Source organism: Phoenix dactylifera, chromosome 6 (genome assembly GCF_051530095.1).
Source record: "Phoenix dactylifera cultivar Ajwa chromosome 6, Ajwa_hap1_PhDact_Kaust_v1.1, whole genome shotgun sequence".
Taxonomy (NCBI): Eukaryota; Viridiplantae; Streptophyta; class Magnoliopsida; order Arecales; family Arecaceae; genus Phoenix; species Phoenix dactylifera.
The window spans coordinates 28,579,696-28,601,126 of NC_143195.1; the positions used below are offsets into that span (position 1 = coordinate 28,579,696).

Sequence of the window (21,431 nt, forward strand, 5' to 3'; positions counted from 1 at the left end):
AGTTATAAACTAGTTAAGGATAAAATTAGCTAAAATGCAATATCATATCCTAAAATCCCATGGCCTACCTTGTCCATCAGTCTCTATGATCTTTCTTTTTAAAGTGAACCGAACTATATAAAAAATTAAAAAGTATTAGTTGTGTTATATTGGGGAGCTGCTTAGTCCCTGATTGGATCATCCCAGGTGACCCATCAGGCCCAGAGCCTAACCCAAATCCACCTATGTATCATCGAGTTGATTTTGGATCAACTCAGAACCAACCTGGTTACAAGAAAAGCCCCACCAACCCATTTATTTTGGGTGGGTTTGTGCTGGTTACCCCTACTTGCAATGATCTACAGTCATACACACCCCACACAACACAATCACAAAGGCGCATCTTTGTTGTGCCTTGGTGCCTCTGTGAGACACACAAAATGTGCTTTTTTGTGTGCCTAGATGAAGTCGTAGCCCATTGTGGTAGATAAGGTGCTGAGGTTGCGCCTAGGGGCACCTTGCACCTTAGATGCATCCTGGACAGCACTGGTTTAGATGTCTCATGGAAATTGCTAATGCATGGCAGAGAGAGAAAAATACCAGTGTTGGCTAACGTGGCAGGTAGAGGAGTTGGAGTTAAATACAGGATAGTTGCTAACTCTTTATAATTTTCACATGATAGTGTTATCGAGCTTCCAAAGGTCACTGATGTTGCGAGCATTTAGGTGTTGTTTCTTTAAAAAGAGGCCTCCGTATGTGCTGGTTGAGGATCCCCATCAGATTTCCGCTATATAATTTGGACAGTTTGTGATGATAACATTTCTTGGCTCCATGATTTCTGCTACAAGCTCCTCCCTGATCATGACCATCTTGACATCCATGATCACCATGACCTCATCACTCATTATACTTTCCACTTGATGCGAAAAGGATAAATCTAGATCACATTGTGTGGATGCTGTGTGTGCAAGCAAGCACGTTAGTGGCGATCACAAATCTCCACCACTTAAAACTCTTATTTGTGTTGCTTCAGCTTGTCATGATCCAGATCTTCTGTGAGAGGCTGATAGACTTTGATCTCTGTGGTCAACTGTCTTGAGGTAAGCATAAATCTTCACCACGTAAAACTTTTCATTGTGTTTCTTCAGCTTGTCATGATCGTTTGCAAGAAGAGGCTGATAGACTTTGAACTCTGTGGTCATACCTCTCAAGGGACTAGTGTTCTTCACTACGAATGTCCAAAGAAAAGAAAGAAGAAAGAACAAGATATGAGAGGAGAGATAGAGAGAGAAGCAGCAGCAGCAGAATGCATTATCTGTTCTGATCAAGTCATTGCATTCCACAGAATGCATATCTGTCAAGATCAAGTTGTGTCCCTTTCCATATCTTAATTAGATTCACAATGTCTGGTCCATGTAACTAGGGTGAGATGTAATTCTGTCCTAACAGAGAAATGACAATGACAAGCCTATAACCCTCTTTTATGCAGTTTTTCTCCAACATAAAATCTTCAACAGTTTTTCTCCTCTTTTATCTGTTTTTGGTGGTTGCTGTTTGTGTTTGTGTTCATGCATGAGTTTTTTTTTTTGTGTGTGTGTGTGTGGGATTGAGTTTTTTATGCAATAACTCAACAAATTTTCTCATTATTGTAAATTTAACTCTATCTACCTGAAGTTTGGAAAACAGAGTTTATGGAATTACCAGGTTTACGTTGTCTATAAGTTATATTTTGTAGAACAGCATGATTCCTTGCATGGGATAATCTGCTGGCCCAAGATCGTAAAAGAAAGAAAGAAGAACATGAGGATTGCAAGAAAAAACAATATTTGAGAGAAGAAATTTGTAATAAGAATAATCATGGGCGCAACTCGATTCCACTCTTGGCTCTTGCTCTTGGAAAACAAAGACGATGCTAAGGATGCAAACTAATTCATTATGCTAGATAATATTAATAGAAAACATTTATATCAGTGAGTTCGACCAAGCCTCATGCATGGTTCCTCCAAGACCCAAGTACTAAAGAAACCCAGTCATCTCAATGCTAACTCAGAACTCATACAACAATAAAGGATGAGTACTCACCATTAGCTAAACATAATACTTATTTTAGTTCTTTAACTAACCTATTCCAAAGCTAAATCCAAAAGACTCTAAGCTATACTCTGATCCAAATTATACGATAAACAACAATTGTTAACAGCATTTCCTCAAATGGTTGTCAAAACTGCAGAAGTTTCTGTCAGAAAATTATATCAGATACTTGTTCAGACAGATTAATATTGATCTGTCACAAGGTTGCTGATAGGACAATAAGAGACTATCATTCTCATCAATCTATCATCTGCTATCATTAGTGTCTTCTGTTTTCTTGAGTACCGCAGCATGCAAGAAGGTAAACTGGAAGGAGCTAAAACTAGCCCAAAGAATATAGAAGGAAAAATAAGTTGAGGTTTTGAAAGCGAGAATAAAAAATCCAGGTTTACTATTTTGTTTTTTTAGAAAAAAGTGAATAGAGAGGAGATAGACTGTGGAGACAAATTAGGTTTTATAATATGGACCACATTCATGTTTCTGGGTGCCATTCTGTGGTAAGCATGAATCACCACCCTCACATTCCAGCAATATGTCAACTAATCTCAAGCACATTTTGTGGAACCTTATTCTCTTATCAACTACTCGAACAATTGATACAGAAGGGTTGACTGATTTTCTTGTTATGTTTTGTGTAATGCTATCCAAGAAAACATTTCTGAGGTTTCCACAACTGCTATGTTGTCATTGTCCCTTAAACTTGGTATCTTTAAGTTTTGCATTTCAATTCTCTCGTATTGCTCTTGACTAAAGTTTTAATTGTGGTCTGCCAACCAGTTTGTATGGAAAGTTTTTATAGTTATACTGACATTTTAAATGTCAATTTTTCAGGACATTGAGAGGTATAAACTGGAAAATCCCAGAACATTTCATTATCTTAACCAGTCTAACTGCTTTGAGCTTGATGAAGTAGATGATTCTAAGGAATATTTGGCAACTAGAAGGGCTATGGATGTTGTTGGAATTAGTTCTGATGAACAGGTATGATTTTTTTAGCAGTGGTTCCACTGGGAAGAAAGATCCCCCAGCATCAATTATCAATCATTTGCTAAGAAATTTTTCCTCATTTTCTTTGTCATGTGTTTGCTTTATTCAGGATGCAATATTCCGGGTTCTGGCTGCGATTCTTCATCTAGGCAATATTGAATTTTCTGAAGGAAAGGAAATAGATTCATCCATACCCAAAGATGAAAACTCCTGGTTCCATCTAAGAACTGCTGCTGAGCTTTTTATGTAAATCCCCTCTTCTTGTAAATATCTGTACTTGTGAAAATCAGATTAGATCTACTTATTATCCTGAGAAACTGCAATGCAATTTTTCGTAGGTGCAATGTAAAGGTGCTTGAGGATTCATTGTGTAAGCGTATCATTGTAACTCGCGATGAGAGCATTACAAAAGGTCTAGATCCAGAAGCTGCAGTTCTTCGTAGAGATGCTTTGGCAAAGATTGTTTACTCACGGTTATTTGATTGGTAAGCATTAATGCCATAGCTGAATAGTTTGTTTTGCAAAATGGTGTGATAATAATTCTTTCAATATCTAGTTCAAAAATGGTTCTCTCTCTCTCTCTCTGTGAATTTAAGATGCTATCCCAGTTTTTTATGCTGCTGAATCCTTTTTGTTATTGGTTGCAGGATTGTGAATAAGATTAACAACTCAATTGGTCAAGATCCTAACTCAAAATTCCTGATTGGGGTGCTGGATATTTATGGCTTCGAAAGTTTCAAGACAAACAGGTGCTTAGCCGGTATGCTTTTGCATTCATTGTTAAAGCTGTCAAAATCTTGATGCGAGCTGCATCAAAATTTTGAAACGATGTGTGAAACTTATGAATGTCTGAGTCTTGATAGAGATGGCTTTCAAATGCTTTTTAGTGTAAAGAGCAAAATCAAGAGGTTCTTCTTAGTCATATAAAAAAAGAACAAAAAACTAATTGTTGAGTTTTCATAATGAAAAAAGAATCGTTTTGTTATTTTCAGATAGAGTTGTCTATCTTTCTTGTAGAGTTTGAGGGAAAAAACTGATAGACATTCTAAAATGCAACTAGGTGATAGAGAACAAAAATGAGGTTTCCAGCGCTAAATCTGAGACTATTAGATGCATAAAAAGGAGGTAAAGGTTACATGAGGAAAAGGAATATGTTGTAATGAGCAAAGGGTCCTAAGAGTTAATGGGCTTTAGGTTCAAGTAGTAGAAAAGGGTGAAGAGGTAGATTTTGCTTTCAATCCGAGACAGATTCTGAATCTCTGATAGTCTGATTAATGGTATAGTGCTAGAAGCTTTTCTGAACAACCTATTGCTTAGCCAGTCTGTTTGTTTTAGAAGGTTTCTTTTTAAGAAAAATGTTTCTGGTGTTCTCATGTGTCGTGTATCAGGATAAAGAATTAAAAAAATTAAATATATGTTTTATCCTTTGATTTGATTTACAGAAAGAGGTTTTTTTATTTCTCAAGTCAAAATTTTAAAATCTTTAATTTTCTTTATTATGTTTGCTTATATGGAGAAATATTGTATATGCAATTATGCATCTATAAGAATGAAGGTAATAAACTAAATTGCTATAATAACTGTAGAACACAACTTATGAGCCAGTCAATGAAACTATTGGAAAGGGTGATAGAATAAGTATGAAGAAAGCAGCCAACCATAGAGGGCCATTTGATTTATGCTATGAAGGTCCACAATAGGGGATCTGTTGTTTAGGTCATTCATCAATATATGGAGAACAAACATTGTGCACGTGGTTTTATGGACTAGGAGAATGCATGTGATATGATACCAAGAATGATAATTTGGTGGGGACTAGAAAAGAACAGGTTGCATAACGAAATTATCGTAATGTGTATGCTGATGCTTTGACAGGTTTCGAGAGAATGAGTCTAAATGTTAAATTGGGTTCATGAAGAAGATATAAGAGAATAATGGCTAAAAAACCAGTAAATCAAGACAAGAGAGTAGATGTAATGCATATTTAATGGGCTAGGAATTGTAGATGAATTCCCAATCAAGATGACAGACAAGAGACTTCACAGTGTGATCAGTTTGATGCAAAGGATTTTTTGTACAAAAAAAACAAAGCTATAAATGAAGATATATTTTATATAATGGATGATGTGGAGAGGTGCTTTTGGATTGTCATGATTGTTCCATTGCGCAAAACAACACTAGGTTCTGCAGTATTAGCTGATTGAAATTGCTGGGAAATAAAGTAGATCCAAGCTACCAGAAAAATGCAGAAGAAGGGTGAACCTTGAGATGGGTGTACGATAATATTAGAAAGGATAAAGTGAAGAGTTAAGAACAAATATATTCGGAGGTTTAGTAGTTAGTAGTTACAGCAATTTAAGATAGTAATGGTGAACTGGAAATTTGGATGGTATGGGTAAGTGAAATGAAGATTCAAAGAAGTTGTAGTAAAGTTAGTTGCTCCCATTTGTGTCTAGAAAGAGGGGAAAATCTAAGCTATCATGGTTGAAAATGAAAGATGTGAGAATTAACATTGGAGAAGTTTAAAGTTTATACTAAAACTAGAGCTAGTCCTTAACAGGAATATTGGTGGATCTTGATTTGTAAAGTCAGTCCCAACTAGTTGGACAAGGCTTAATGAATAGGATTTGACGGTTTGACCCAATGTTTTATGTCTCAGTATTGGGTTCCATACCAGTACCTTACTGGTATAATACAGCATGATGCGGTATGCCTCTGTATTTACCCATGGTAAAGGTGATAAATCGGCAGAACACTTATACCATGTGTCGGTGCAGCTTTTTATCAAGCCCTTGTATCATAGCTGGTCCCTACCAGGATGGTATGGTATGCTTAGTACAACTGGTATTTTTCTGGTACATAAAACCATACTTCTACTTATTGCTAAATTTTATGACGATTGTTTTATTTTGTGATTTACTGAGTTCATAATTCAAGTTCATTGAGTTGGAGCAATGAAGTTTTTAACTTCATCTATTGTTGTATGGAAAAAGGTGTGGACAAGAATTAGGGTTTAAAGATATAGACTCAAAGATTTAGACACTTGGGGCAGTAAAGTCCACCATTGGAAGACAAAATTTTTAATTATCACTCCTGGGGCAGGGCTATGTGTTCTTCCACGCAAAACAACCTACTCTTTTTATATCGGAGGTCTTGTATAATAGAAATTTGAAGTCTTGACAAACAAAATCTCATACAAATTAACTTAAATTGTAACTGATAAACGGGCAAACTTGGATCAAATTTCAGAAAGGGATCAAACTTGGTATACTTGTGGAAGGATCTAATTTGAATGATAGCATTTTATTGCTTGGATGTGCATTAAACAGATGATGGATCAAGTTGCTATGGGTTGAGATTATGATTTTCATCTTCTAACCAACTTAATGAAATACACAAGGTCAGTTAACTGCTTCAATAACTCATTTTCTATTATTTTCTGTTCTAAATATAAATTAGTATCTAGTGACTGGTTGAGTAAATGGATATGTGTTTGTTGGACGGTCTAAGTTTCTCGACTTCCACTATAGAACTTCCACCTAAGCCTCCTTTGGATGAGTCACGCACTAAGGACAAACTTCCTCATAAAGCATACAATCCTTCTGCCTTCATCTTTTGACCAATACATTTTGAAGTGGGTGGTGGTTTGTACAGACCCTTGTAGCCCTTTGTCTATGTCAACCACTCTAGAATTTTCTGAGGCAAATTTCCTCAATTGTCATATTCTTTAGCAAGTTATATTTGATAATAATGTTCCATTGTTTTCTGTTCTTGTTGCTTTGCTAGCATATTCGTTTGATATAAATATCTCACCTCAACGATTCCTGTTTAAGGTTCTAATATGTTCATCATTTGCAGCTTTGAGCAATTTTGTATTAATCTTACAAATGAAAAACTGCAGCAACATTTTAATCAGGTTTGAGTATGGAAAATTCTCTTTGCAAACTTTAGTTCCCTATCAGATAGACACCTAGGATTTAAATTTGTTTGAGTTACTAAAATAAGTTCTGATTCTGTTTCTTGGAACAGCATGTTTTTAAAATGGAGCAGGAAGAGTATACCAAAGAGGAAATCAACTGGAGTTATATTGAGTTCATTGACAACCAGGATGTTCTTGATCTTATTGAGAAGGTTCATTCTGACAACATCATTAAAACAGTACCTACATCAAAAAATTAATGTTTTCCCGTGATTGTTTTCCTTTATTAACTAGGTTGTATCACATAATAGTTGTGTTAGATTTCACAATGTCCAGCTAACCAGCATTGAAAGAATTCCAAGGACATATTTGATATTTTTATGCACTGTCAAACTTGACTATGGTGTTTCTCCCTCCTAAAAAGCAATTTAACAACACTAGGGGTAGGGGTACTAGTCCAATTAGCATGGAAATGGAAAAGAGTTGGAGTACATATTAAATGTCAAATCTTTGGTAAAAGATTTAAATCTTCTAAAAATAAAGGATCATTTTAATAAAAAAATCCACACTGTTGGTATTCATCTATATATCTATTAAGTTGCTATTGGTCGAGATTTCTAACCAATGCATCAAGTGGATGCAAAAATTAATAGTTACACTAGCATGCTATGATGGCTATGATCTAAGGATCTGATCTCATTGAATTTCGATCTATACAAGTTTTAAGATGTGTAGATCATGGTAAATGGTGTGGATATTCAATTTACATAGACTGTAATGTACTTTAGCACACTAGTACAATTCATACCATCTGTTATTCTATCCACTCAATGCATAGGTAGAGGGCTACCAAAACCTATGATTTTTTGTTTCTATGTATTTTTTGTACTAGAGTTCATGATCATTGGTGTGGATCATCAACTAGGAGGGTCCATCATCGATTTCAAATATTTGAATCTTTTACAAAGATTTAATGTTTTATGTGTAGTCTAACCCTGTAGGAAAATAGCTGTGAAAGTTCTGAAAGTCAAAATCTTGTTGACATACCCATTTTGGCTAGATAAATTTGGATTAACTTCTTTAGAAACTTGAAGAGTATCCTTGGTACCTGTCATTAATTGTTGCATTATTCCTATGACAGGCACAATGTGCTTTCTTTGCTGCTATATAAGAAGCCTTGATCATCTAAGTTCCACATATTTAGTACTACCCAATGGAACATGTTCAATGCACATTTAAGGAAAAAGGTAAAACAACATAAAAATATAAAAAAGGAAATTTTGAAATAAAAACTTAAAACAATATAAAAAATAAAAATAAAAATTGGAAAACAGAAAATATATAATTATAATTAAATTTTAAAAATTTAAACTTTGGAATTTTAAGAATGAATAAATATGGAAGTGGGCTTAATAGCAAGAAATATGAAAAGAAATTTTAGTAGGGGAAGAGAGAGAGAGAGAGAGAGAAATATGATCTCTCTTTCCCTCTACAAGTCCTTTCCTTGACTTTTTTTTTCCTTTTATTTTTTATGGAGTGAAGAGTATTTTGGAGTTGAATGGAAGGTATTTGGGAAAAAGTGATTGACAAAATCAAAATGTGAATATTTTAAAATTCCAAATTTCTTTCTCATAATATGATCAAGAGTCTTACAGGAAAATAAAGAAGATAATAAAAAGGATTAGGCCATGATTGAGGGCAAAATGGTTTAATTTTATGGGAAAAAAGTTCAAAGGAAAGCTAAAGCATATTTGAAAGCATATCTAAAATGAAGGTTAGCACTTAGCAGGAAAAATTTCTTCCAAATGACATAACAATCTGTCATATACTGAGATGTAAGATGGAAATCTAGTCAAATTGATATGAGACTTCTTAGAGATCTTCTTCTATTCTATTTTTCAGATATCCCGCAAACGCAAAGCATGTTGGATATTAAATGCCAATTTCTAGGAAACACAAAATCTATTTCACAATTCCAAACAACTAACAAATGCTTGCTTGATGACTAAGTTTGTCTCAGAATCTTTGTGCCTCCGTGGTTTAATTTGTCTTGAAGCACATATTGGGCATGCTTCTGTAATTATCCTATCATCATATTGCTAAAAGATAGGAAGCAGAAAGTGCAGAGCAAGGAAAACATTTGTTAAAAACCGTCATATTTTTTTTAAAAAAAATTGAAATTTATATATTTCAAAGTTCATGTGTGTGGATATAAACTCACTAGCCCATCAATATGGTTACAGGTCATACTTCACAATTGGTTCATGTCTGAAGCCAATTCTTCTGAAATGTATTGTCTGAATGTCTTCTTACTGCTTCCATTCAAGTCTTGCTTTCTATTTTTTCACTACGGGCTTCTTTAGGTAGACCACCTCACATGGTTTTCCCTTGATATAATGTCTATATCCATTAGATAGCTAATCTAATATCTTTTCATGCCTTTTGGAATGGCTTCACATATTGTTATTTTTAGGAGCTTCATATAAGTGTTGAAATGGTAGATAACTTCTGAAAAGGGTTGCTGTAGTTGTTATTACTATCAAAATTCTTTACGCAAAGTACTTTCGCCTGCCGAGTGTTAGGATGCCAGGATAACATGACTATGATCTCATTTTTCAATGGTTCAATGGAAAAGGTTAATGATAAATCACTGCTTTTGGAAATTAGACTAGCATGATTCGTTGTAGTCTTATCCAGGGGTATGCATGGGTTGGATCGGTTTGGAGATATACCTGAAACTGAACTAATTTAAATCAGTTTCTCAAACCGCAACCAAAATTGAACTGACCATCTACAAAAACCACTGGAAACCAAACCGAGAAATTCGGTTCAGTTTGTTTTAGTTTATCGGGTTGATGTTCAATGGGCTACGATAAATAGACCGGGCTAAGTCTGAACATAAAAATTCCATTTTATATAGCGTTGATGTTCAATGGGCTAGGCTAAATAGGCTGGGCTAAGTCTAAACGGAAAAAATCTATTTTATATATAAGAGAAAATATAAGGAAAGATTTAAAAAATTGAATATATTTATACACACATATGTACACATATGTATGAGATTGGGTCGGTTCGGTTTGAATTGGTTTTTTAAAAACTCAAACCAAAATCGAGCCGAATTTTTCCAGTTCAAACCTTTCTCAAATCGACATCAAATCTGATTTTGAAAAAAACTTACATAAACAGAACTAAAAAGACCAGCTCAGGTCAGGTTTGCGGTTCAGCTGGATTTTCGCACACCTCCAGTCTTGTCAACCTTACTTGTTCTTTAATTTGATGTTTCAGGATAAATAGGAAAGGTTACTGTGGAAGAGAAGGCATAGCACTTTCCAGAAATGTATCTGCTTATTTTTTTTAATCATATCACTTTTTCTTGTTAAATTCTAAATCAATGTTGAAAATGTTTCTGCAAAAAAATTCCACCTTTTTTTGTATATTTTCAGGAATTTGTTAAGAGGCCATATATGAAGCTTCCTTTGGGTTTGTTTGTGTTGATATACATCTAGCTATGTGCTGTTTGTTAAGAGGGCCATCTGCCTATTCATTTGCTGACACAATTTGTCACATGACATATGTTCAATAATAACTGGACCCTTTCAGTTTATGATATTATGCAATTATCACCTTCTCAGGTTCCTACGTTTTAACTTTTAATTTTGACTTTCAGAAACGTGGCGGGATCATTGCTCTTCTGGATGAAGCTTGGTATAAATACTATTATAATTCTTTCACTTAAAAAAGAAATTCCTATGAAACTTAATAAATTAAGATGCTAAGACAGCTGGATTCTTTTTTCATTCAAGCTTGTTGCCAAGATCAACGCATGAAACATTTGCCCAGAAGCTCTACCAGACTTTTAAAAATCATCAACGCTTTAGCAAGCCCAAACTAACTCGTTCTGACTTTATCATTCGTCACTATGCTGGTGATGTAAGTAGCTCCTTGTTGTGCTTTTGCCTTCATGTTCATTATCTGGATGGATAAGTATATAATACGAAAGTCTTCTTTTCATCTTTCAGGTCACTTATCAGACAGAGCTGTTCTTAGACAAGAACAAAGATTATGTTGTTGCTGAGCATCAAGCACTCTTGAGTGCTTCTAAATGCCCCTTTGTTTCGGGTCTGTTTCCTCCTCTCTCTGAGGACTCATCTAAATCTTCAAAGTTTTCATCGATAGGCTCAAGGTTTAAGGTACAACTATGATCTTTTTTTTATATGATGTGCACTTCGTACTTAAATGGTCCCAGTTATCGCAGAAAATACATCTGTTGAGTGCCACTGTATCTACAACTTTGCAGCAACAACTGCAAGCTTTACTAGAAACTCTAAATGCCACTGAGCCGCACTATATCCGCTGCGTTAAACCTAATAACCATCTTAAGCCAGGAATTTTTGAGAATATCAATGTTCTGCAGCAGCTACGATGTGGGGTAAATTTTTAGGCACCTTTCCTTTTCACTTCATATACTCTTTTCTTACTTGATGATATCTACACCAATGCTCATGTTGGCAACTGTATTGTAATTGTCTTTAATATAGGGAGTGCTGGAGGCAATTAGAATAAGCTGTGCTGGATATCCAACAAGACGTGCATTTGATGAATTTGTATATCGTTTTGGCATTCTTGCACCTGAAGTTTTGGATGGAAGGTGGCTACCTGAATACTTTAGACATGTTTCCAGGCATTTTGAGTAAAAACTGCTAGCACATATATATTTATTTGTTTGCTTGTTTTCTGTGGTAGTTGTGATGAGATCACTGCTACAAAGAGGTTGCTAGAGAAGGTGGATCTTAAAGGCTATCAGGTAACTATGGAAGTCAACACTTCTTTGCAAGTTTCAAGATTGACTCTGCCAAAATATTTAATTATTGACACATTTCTTAGAAAGGCCTTTGTCAATTTTTCTATCATAACATACAATTCTACATTTTGTAAGCTCATGCTTATTTATAGTTCATCTTGAATTAAACCAGTTTACACAGAACGTGCTCTGATTCTATATATAAAGCATTTTTTTGAAACTTGTTGTAAACTTAAAAATGGTGTAAGAAGACGTAAAGGAGGAACAATTAAAGGAAGTACAATAAAGAAAGGATAAAAGAGGGAATGGGGTTACTAAGGTCCATTTTGTTTCTACTAGATTTTTGTTGTACTATTCTTTTTATTACTAGTTAACTTGGTATCTTGGAATGCAGCGAAGGAGCACCTCAATCACTTGACAACAAGAAATCATTTCACTGAGACCAAAGTAACAACATAAATCCTGATAATTTTCTGGATTTGAACTTTAGCTGCTACCCTGAACCCTCTAATCTACCGGTCCAGCTTTTCGTGCAAAAGTTGCTCTGCTATTCTAAATTGTACACTTTGCAGAGGGTTAAGGTTCTCATATTGTGTGCATGATGACACAGTGCTAGCATGGTATATGAAGTTATGAACCATGCCAACTCTTGAAAAACATCAACATTGAATGATCTATAAGCATGGTACGCTGTACCGGCCCGAATCGAGTAATATAGGATATACTGTACCATACCAGTTCGATACTGGTACCCAGTACGGGTGGCGTACCGACACTCGGTATGCTAAAAAAATTCCGTATTGTGAAAAGATTCATGACCAATATGCCAAAAATACTATTTATTTCCTTGAAGATAGACTAATACAAACCAATATATGTTGTACCTATACTAAAACTTGTATCGGTTAGCTACCAGTTCAGTATAGTATCGAATTGGTTCCGTACCAACACACAATATCAGTGTCCACCGAACTAGTACCGGTAGGTGTACCGGTGGCTTACCGGACTTGTTCGAACTAGCCACAGTGCGCACGGCGAGCGCGAGCGAGTGAAAATGCCACAGTAGCACAGCTACAGTGGCATTTAATGCCATTGTAATGATGCTGTAGCTGCACTGTAATGATACAATGGCATTTAATGCACTGCAGCTGCACTGTAAGGATACTGTAGTTGCATTGTAATGATACTATAGCTGCACTGTAATGATACTGTAGCTACACTATAACTGTTACAGTAGCATTAAATGCCACAGTGAACCAGACTCAGTGTCGGTTCGTACCGAGTCCTGGTCGAACTAGACAGAATCGGTTCAGTTCGGCCTTGTACCGGTGCAAACCGGTTCGCATCGGTACACCCTCCGTACTGCTTGGTTTCGGCCCCTATGGACCAGACTGGTCAGGGACCGTACTGGCCTAGTACGGGCTGAACCGGCCGGTACGGACCAGTTTAGCATACCATGCAGGCATGCACAATATGCTTGGGCATGCCGGTCATCAGACCGACACCTTTTTTATTTTTTTCAATTTTTTTTTCATTTCAAGATTTTTTTTGGTTTTGTCGAGTTATGTTGATCTTAATTTGATCTAAAGGTCTGCAATCTCGGTACCAAGTACTGTAGCGGTATGTTACTAGTTTGGTACGGTATGGTCGGCACAATACGATACACACCTCATAGTCTCATACCAAGACAACTTCCAATCACTTTTCTCTCATTTATTATCATGATACCACCCGAAACCGAGTGGTACAGGTTGGTATGTTATGGTATGTGCTCCAATTTCGGATGGTACCGAGTGATACGAGATGGTTTTGGAAAGTTTGAACAAGTTTGACTTAGGTACCAAACAGAATCTCAGTATTGTACTTTGTACCAGTACCAGTATGGTCCGATCGGTACAGGTTGGTATGGGCTAGTACGGCAAACCTTGCTTGCACCCATAACACTTGGATGGGTCTCTATGAGGAAAAAATTTTGGTGTCAAAAGGGTCCACTGCTTAGATACATACTTGCATCTAATGCACATAGCTGAGTCCATGTAACATAGTATATCAAAAGAACAAAGGATTCCCAACATTGACCAAGTAATGATGAACCTTGTACTTGAATCAGCATAGACAACAACTAAGGCTTCAATTATATATGTGAATGAAAGGAAAAGGAAATATTTAAAAGCATAGATATGATCTTCTATGGATATTACACACAGGTAATATTGATGATAAAAAGGGAGGAAAAAAGAACTAGAGAATCCATTTGATGTGAATCCTCTGACCCATTGTCTGATGACTCTGATCTATAGTGGATTGAAAATAAATCTAAAAAAATAATCTGCTGATTTATCTATCTTCCTATTAACAATATAACTGAGAATGTATTATTATCTGATTTGTAATAATTTTCAAAAGCAAAAAAGCACAACGAGAGAGTGTCCTATGTTCGAGCCCCAAACTAGGCCAGGTACTTAATATATGGATGGGATTTCCTCCTATTCTTAGGAGAGCTAACAACTGTTTGCTCGGTTGGTGCCTTTCCCTTAAGGGCTTGCCCTTGGAGGAGGTCCAATGTTCAACCTCAAATCTTAGGTATTGCTCAAAAAAAAATGCACTACAAGAAAATTATACATGACCCTTTTTCAATTTTTAATGATAAACCTAGTTTAAAGTCCAGATGGCTTATCAACATCTATCAGAAAATGGTGAAATGCTTGAACTTCACGCTAGCTTTTATACCCTTTCTCACCATTTATGTTCTACCAACCTTCCATAGAAGATGTACACAAAATTTGTGAAAGTTTTCTTCAGAAAATGCAAAAAAACGTTCTTAACTTCTGATGCCAACATCTGTTTATCCTTGATGGTTGGTGAATTTCTGTCATTAGAAGGCATATTGTAAAGTCAAATCACCATATTAAGGACTATCTATTGATTGTAGCAGAGCTGTTGCTTTATAAATATTATGTATCCTAGACTGTTATCTCACTTTTCAAGTTCATACTTCCAGATAGGGAAAATGAAGGTGTTCCTTCGGGCTGGTCAGATGGCTGAATTAGATGCTCTGAGAAATGCGATGCTAGGACGATCTGCCAGCAAAATTCAAAGGAAAGTTCAGTCATATCTGGCTCGCAGAAGTTTTATATTACTACAAAAATCAGCTATACAGCTTCAGGCTGTATGCAGAGGTACTATACAGCATACTGTAATGTGTCTGTTGCGGCTAATTCTTCAGAGAATACCTTGAGTTTGCTGGTGCAGATTTGCTACCGGTAAAGAAATATATTGTTTTGAGCCAACGCAATTAATTCAAGTCTTGTTGCCATTGAAGGACAAATAGCATGGCATCTTTATGAAAACATGCGTCGGCAAGCTGCTTCCTTGAAGATCCAGACATATTTTCGTGTGCATCTTGCAAGGAAAGCTTACCAGGAACTGTCTTCTGCATCCATTGCCATTCAATCCAGTTTACGTGGGATGGCTGCTCGCAAGGAACTTCATTTCAGGCGGCAAACAAAAGCTGCAATTATTATTCAGGTAAAATGAACTATAACTGAGTTCATTTTTATTTTTATTTTTAGAAGATTAACAATACAATTCTTGTCTTTTTTCTGTTCTACTATTTTTAGAAAGATGAAAAGCCTGCATAAGTTGAGTATTGCCATTTTGCTATTTATACCCATAATCTGTATGACCTATCACATTATTGTCCTACAAAGGAGACTTGTCTTTTATGGTTCTCTAGTACTTTGTTTGATTTGATCTGTATGCTAAGAGGCTGTAAAATTCTGAAATTTGGATCTAGCAGACATGATTGGCACATTTTCACCTTAATTATTCAATTGTCACTGCACCTGCATTGATGTTTAAAACATGTTTGTTTAATCATGGATACAAACTTTTATTGGATTCATGTGTTATTGGACCATCAATTTCTCTATGGTATAATTTTTTCATTTTTATAATGTGTTTCCTATTATATGTATATTTAATTTCTCAAGAATATAATTAGATCTTCCACCTCTCATCAGCAATTACGAGTAAATGTATGTGTTTTTTCAGAGACATTACCGCAGATACTTGGCACGCTTACATTATTTAAGGATAAAGAAAGCGGCAATCACCACTCAATGTGCTTGGAGAGGAAGACTTGCTAGAAGAGAACTGCGAAAGCTAAAAATGGTCAGCGTTTATTTATTCATCTTACGGATCTTAATTTGGGAAAACATTTATCTCATTCAATTTCTAATGAGTTCTGGAAAGTGTCTGGACTCTGGATAATGATATGATGACATCACCATTTATGCTTCGAAAGGTCTGGTTTGCCATTCAATAATGCTTGTTAACATTGTTAGTTGCAATATTTCTTGCAATATTGCATTCTTTGTTGCAACACTTTCGATTGTTAGCTTAACTTTTTAATGTAATTTCAATTTTTATCCATTCAATTAATAATTTAGGTATTTCACTAATGGTTATTTTTCTTGGAGTTTTCTTTGGTCCAATTCTTGTGCATGTAATGCACTTGTACTAATAGTTGTACTCACATTAGCATGAAACAAGGCACTAATTTCAATTTCTACAAAATAGCATCTCTAGTCTTTGTCAAAGTTCCATTCTTACTTGAAAATATGTATATATTTGGGGGTAATGATAGTTTTCACTTGATTACAAACTGGAAAAAGCTTCATATGCTTATTACTGTGAATCTGTGACATCTTTGATTACTCTAATCTTGAGAAGTATAGCACCACTAAAAGGAAAGCTAATATGCATCTTTTAAAATCAAGAATGAAAACATACTATTGATTATTAGTTTTTTCTTTAATTGTTGAAATTGTAATACAAGGCTTCTCATGACTGGATGTTTACCTTCCTATCATGTTCCATGATCTATATGCATAAGCATAATGATATCCTGTTTTCTGGTGGAATATTTTATTAAATATAATATTCTCGGTTGCTTAGTTGTCCCTCTTTTTATCTTCAGGCTGCAAAGGAAACAGGTGCTCTACAAGCTGCCAAAAATAAGTTAGAGAAGCAGGTTGAGGAACTAACTTGGCGGCTACAACTGGAGAGACGCATGAGGGTACAAATATTCACTAGTGCTTAATGTTGTTCATTTTGTATAATGGTTTCTTCTGTTTTTTGTCTACAAGTTCTGGACAGATAATTGAGGTTATATACTTTGACCTACTTCCCTTTTTGGGAGAAAAGGAAATCCACCCAGCAGAATTACCCATGTCCAAATACTTGGGCAACAGCTCCCAACTATCGAAATAGGAACCTCCTCCATTTGAAGGAGGGTTGCAACAATGTTCACGAATTTTATATTGACATTCATTGTCACCTGTTTGAGAAATGGTAGTAAAATTTTCAATTTATGTTGTGTGAAGTGTAACGTAAAAAAACTTCAGTTTCTGACGTAATTATGGCATTAAACGCTATTCCATCATCAATTTTTGGGAATTTATCACTTCTTCTAGGCCAATCTGTGCCTCATTCATTTCTGTTATTTATCGGATTTAGGTGGACATCTTGAGAAACTCTTTTTTTCTTTTCAATTTGTATTTGCAGCACTCTGCATATAGGTGGATTCTGTAGTACAGGAAAATTTTGATGGGAACACATGGACAACTTGCTATTAGAACAATTATTTATGATGCTTGAATGGAGACTTGTTATATTCTCTTCAAAAAGAATAATACAAACTGATAAAGCAACAATTTTCTAGAACCAGTTTTTTATAGGTCAACTGACATATAACATTGAATGCGAGATCTGAAACATCTTTTCGGTAAAAAAAGATAAATATGCTTGTTTTAGGGCTGTTTACATAATTACATGTTCTAGTCAATGTCTTGATGGAGTATCTGTCAGCTATCTGTAACTTTTATTGGCACTGGAAACTGTCTGAAAGTGTGATGTCTCTAGAAAACAAGATTATCAAAGCACAGGATAGGATTTTAATTGGCTGATCAGCTTCTCTTTATGATTTATGAGTAGTTTTGGTTTTTTATGCAGTCACCTGGATGTTGCTCACTTCTGATATTTTCTGCGACAGTTAATACCTTCTTCTTATTTGTAGGCTGACATAGAAGAAGCAAAAACACTAGAAAATGCAAAATTGCAATTGGCCTTGCAGGAAATGCAAGTACAGTTCAAGGAGACTAAAGCAATGTTGATAAGGGAGCAGGAAGCTGCCAAAAAAGCTGCTGAGAAAGATCCTGTCATACGAGAGGTTCCAGTTATTGATACACCTCTTATGGATAAGCTTACTTCTGAAAATGAGAAACTGAAGGTGAGTCTGACATAAGGATCTTTTCCTTCTCTCTTGTTTTATTTTCTCTGTCATGCCACTGGTAGCAGTGAAATAGTTGTGTAACTGGTTGCCGATTCTTAAGCTTTAAAATAGTTCCTGCATTTTTAGTGGATTATTGAACGTTTTTGGGAGTCAATGTGTGTCTACATACATATACATACATAGCATGTAACATGTTCACTAGTCTAGTCTTTTGTCTAATAAATGCCAGCTGGATTGTATGATGATGGGCCAGTATCGGCATCCTGCATGGGTCTGCATGACACCTTTAAAATCTGTTTTCATAATTTTTAATTAAAAGGATTTATATAGCTTTAGCATTCCATGGCACAAGCACATGCTGTGATGGCAAGGGACCAGCATGGATATCTCAATTCTTGCTATTAAAAATTTGCTTTTTATTTGGAAGCTATTCTTTTACCAATATTGGGCATAATACTATTGTTCTCATAGGAGAGAAGATACGGCTCTATTTGGGATTGCTGTTGGTGGTAAAGCTTTTGGAAGTAGTGCTTTAACAAAAAGTTGTTTCATATTTGTTTTTTGGAAACTACATTTCTAAAATGCTATGAGACAGTGCTTTTGGTAAACTTTAATATCTATTTGATGAGCAAATTGAGACAGTGCTTTTAGTATGAGAAAACAACAACAAAGGTTATTGCATAGTGCTTTCAATTTCTTACCTTGTTGTACTTCAAGAACTATTATTATAAAATATTCTTAATTTACAAATTATTTATTTTGAATACTGTAATATTACAATAATATAATATTGTAATTGGTTTTTTGCATACATACCTTCTTAAATATTAAAATTTGCGTGAATGCCCTTTCAAAATTGATATTTGCATGTATACCCTCATCAACACTTTTTTGTATGTATACCCAAGGTTCGCCGTACGGGTACCGGGAGGCATACCGGTAGCCTACCGAATCGGTACGGTTCTGGTTCGTACCAGCACTGGCCAGTACGAAGCGGTTTTTTTTCCGCATCCACGCGCGCAGACGCATGCGCCCCCATTAAATAAATGCCACTCTGTGGCATTAATGATCGCGGGCGCGCTGCCCCGCGCGGGTGGAGAATCGCGGGCGGGCGGGGGAATCGCACGCGGGACGGTTCCCAGCGCGGAGAACCGCGCGCGGGCGCGGTTCCATGCGCTGGGAACCGTGCGGTTGCTCTTCCTCGAGGGAGCCTGTGGCCCTTTCGGCCATGCACTTTGACACCACAACGCCACACTGTGGTTTAAAAATCCATAGCGCGCGACGCTGTGGATAAAAAAAAAGTACCATACCGGTGCGAATCGGCTGGTGCGACCGGCCAATTCGCACCAGTACCAACCGGTATACGACCGGTACGCATGCGTATCGATCGATTCCGGCCCGATATGGCATGGAACCAGATTCCACAAGTCCAGCATACCGTTTATAGGCCGGACCGGTTTGGTATGATCTGAACTGGCCGGTACGGACCGGTTTGGCTTTCCATGTGTATTCCTTTTTTTTTGGTATATACCCATGCCATCTAACGCCATTAAGAAGTTAGTGGTTTAAAATTGAAATGATGAAAATGCCTTTAATGGGTAAACATGCAAAAAAAAAACGTTTATAAGGGTATACATGCAAATAACAATTTTGGAGGGTATTCATGCAATTTTATATATTTAGAAGGGTATGCACGCAAATTTTTTTTTGAATTTTCGCATAAATACTCTTCTAAATATTGAAATTTGCATGAATGCTCTCCAAATTGATATTTATGTACATGCCCTTACAAGATACTATTTTTGTATGAATATCTTTGACATAGCGATTCAACTAATATGATTAACCAAAATTATATTTATTTAAATTAAAAATTAATTAAAATTATCAAACTATCTTTTTATTACTGAAGTGGGTAACAGGTTAATTAGTCTCACTGGAAACTAATATTCCTATCTTTTTTGAGAAATTTTCTGATCTCTCTCGACCCTCTCTTTTACTTCTCCATCCGAAATCAAAACCATTCCCTCAACTCCCTTCTCCATCATAGACAACCCTTCATTATATCCTTTCTACATGAAGATGGTCAGGTCCTGCCTTTAGCTTTATAAATTATTTAAAAAAAAGTGTTGTGAGAGATTGGCAACATTTATCTTTTATTGTATGAGATTTGTAATATTTATCTTTTAGAGTTGAAAATTTTTTCATATGCAGGCTAGTGGCTTATTTAAAATTACTGTGACAAGATGGGGCCCATACACTAGATCTTTTCTTCTTCTAGAAAATTGAAGCTCTAAAGAAAAGTAGCTCGAGGTACACAATGTAAGGAGTGGCCTTCCACCACATGACCGTAGAGGTTGTTAATAAGTCTGAAGGGTTCGAAGTCCTTAAATAATTTTGCTTGGGATAATTGATGTTGTTCTTCCACCCATGAACATAGCAGTAGCAAGGAAGCTTGATCATTGCAATCTATCATGTGCTTTTAAGAGATTCTAATTCTTTTTTATATTCTAATATATGTCCTTATATATGTATGTATAACAGTAAATATTATAAGCTATGTTTCGATGAAATAAAATACAGTGGTTATTATAAATAAAGAAGAACTTCCAAAACTCTTTTTATTATCTAATTATCGAATCAATCTTTTTTTTAAGCAATATTTTTATGGAAAATATTGAGGAGCAGGTGCTAGAGAAATCCAAGTGTTAAAATAGGTGGAAATAGAAAAAATAAAATTAGAATTTTTTGCATGTAAATCCTCCTAAATATGTGAAATTGTATGAATATCCTCACAAAGTATTATTTACATATATACCCTTACAAATGTTTCTTTTTGCATATCTACCCATTAAGGATATTTTAGTCATTTTTAATTTTAAACTGTTAATTTCTTGACGACATTAGATGGTGTGGGCACATATAGAAGAAAAAAGGAATATGAAGGGTAAACATGCAAAACAAGTATTTTGTAAGGATATACATGCAAATATCAATTTTAGGAGGGTCTTCATGCAAATTTCAATATTTAGGAGGATATGTATGCAAAAAATCCTATTGCAATATAGTAGTATAATATAATAGGGATATAATAATATTTTATGATTAAAATTTTTTATTGTGATATAATAATGATAGTAGCATGATATTGTCATAATGTTAGTATAATATAATATAATATGTTATAATATTCTATAGTATAGCATAATATGTAAAATAAAATAATATCTTATGTTATAATATAATATTATAATCATATGTCATAGTAATATAATATATTACTATATAATTATAATGATATTTTAATATAATATAGCAATATAGTAATATATTATAATAATATAATATACTACTATCTT

The 21,431-nt window shown here is 35.2% G+C and overlaps 1 protein-coding gene across 3 annotated transcripts in view; it reads left to right on the forward strand.

Moving 5' to 3' along the window:
* Positions 1–21,431, forward strand: part of LOC103717946 (myosin-6-like) — a 42,848-nt gene that overhangs the window by 8,795 nt on the left and 12,622 nt on the right. For 2 of the 3 annotated variants that reach the window (XM_089923971.1, XM_089923973.1), the window contains 17 exons: positions 2,902–3,051; positions 3,167–3,303; positions 3,396–3,542; positions 3,705–3,806; positions 6,916–6,973; positions 7,087–7,188; positions 10,644–10,681; positions 10,780–10,906; positions 10,996–11,166; positions 11,232–11,405; positions 11,515–11,624; positions 11,720–11,780; positions 14,779–14,956; positions 15,100–15,305; positions 15,831–15,950; positions 16,759–16,857; positions 17,857–18,069. In XM_089923971.1, the coding sequence (XP_089780097.1) occupies positions 2,902–3,051; positions 3,167–3,303; positions 3,396–3,542; positions 3,705–3,806; positions 6,916–6,973; positions 7,087–7,188; positions 10,644–10,681; positions 10,780–10,906; positions 10,996–11,166; positions 11,232–11,405; positions 11,515–11,624; positions 11,720–11,780; positions 14,779–14,956; positions 15,100–15,305; positions 15,831–15,950; positions 16,759–16,857; positions 17,857–18,069 (2,193 nt within the window). The remainder of the gene's footprint in view (positions 1–2,901; positions 3,052–3,166; positions 3,304–3,395; positions 3,543–3,704; positions 3,807–6,915; positions 6,974–7,086; positions 7,189–10,643; positions 10,682–10,779; positions 10,907–10,995; positions 11,167–11,231; positions 11,406–11,514; positions 11,625–11,719; positions 11,781–14,778; positions 14,957–15,099; positions 15,306–15,830; positions 15,951–16,758; positions 16,858–17,856; positions 18,070–21,431) is intronic. The other variant, XM_089923972.1, reaches the window with a different exon arrangement.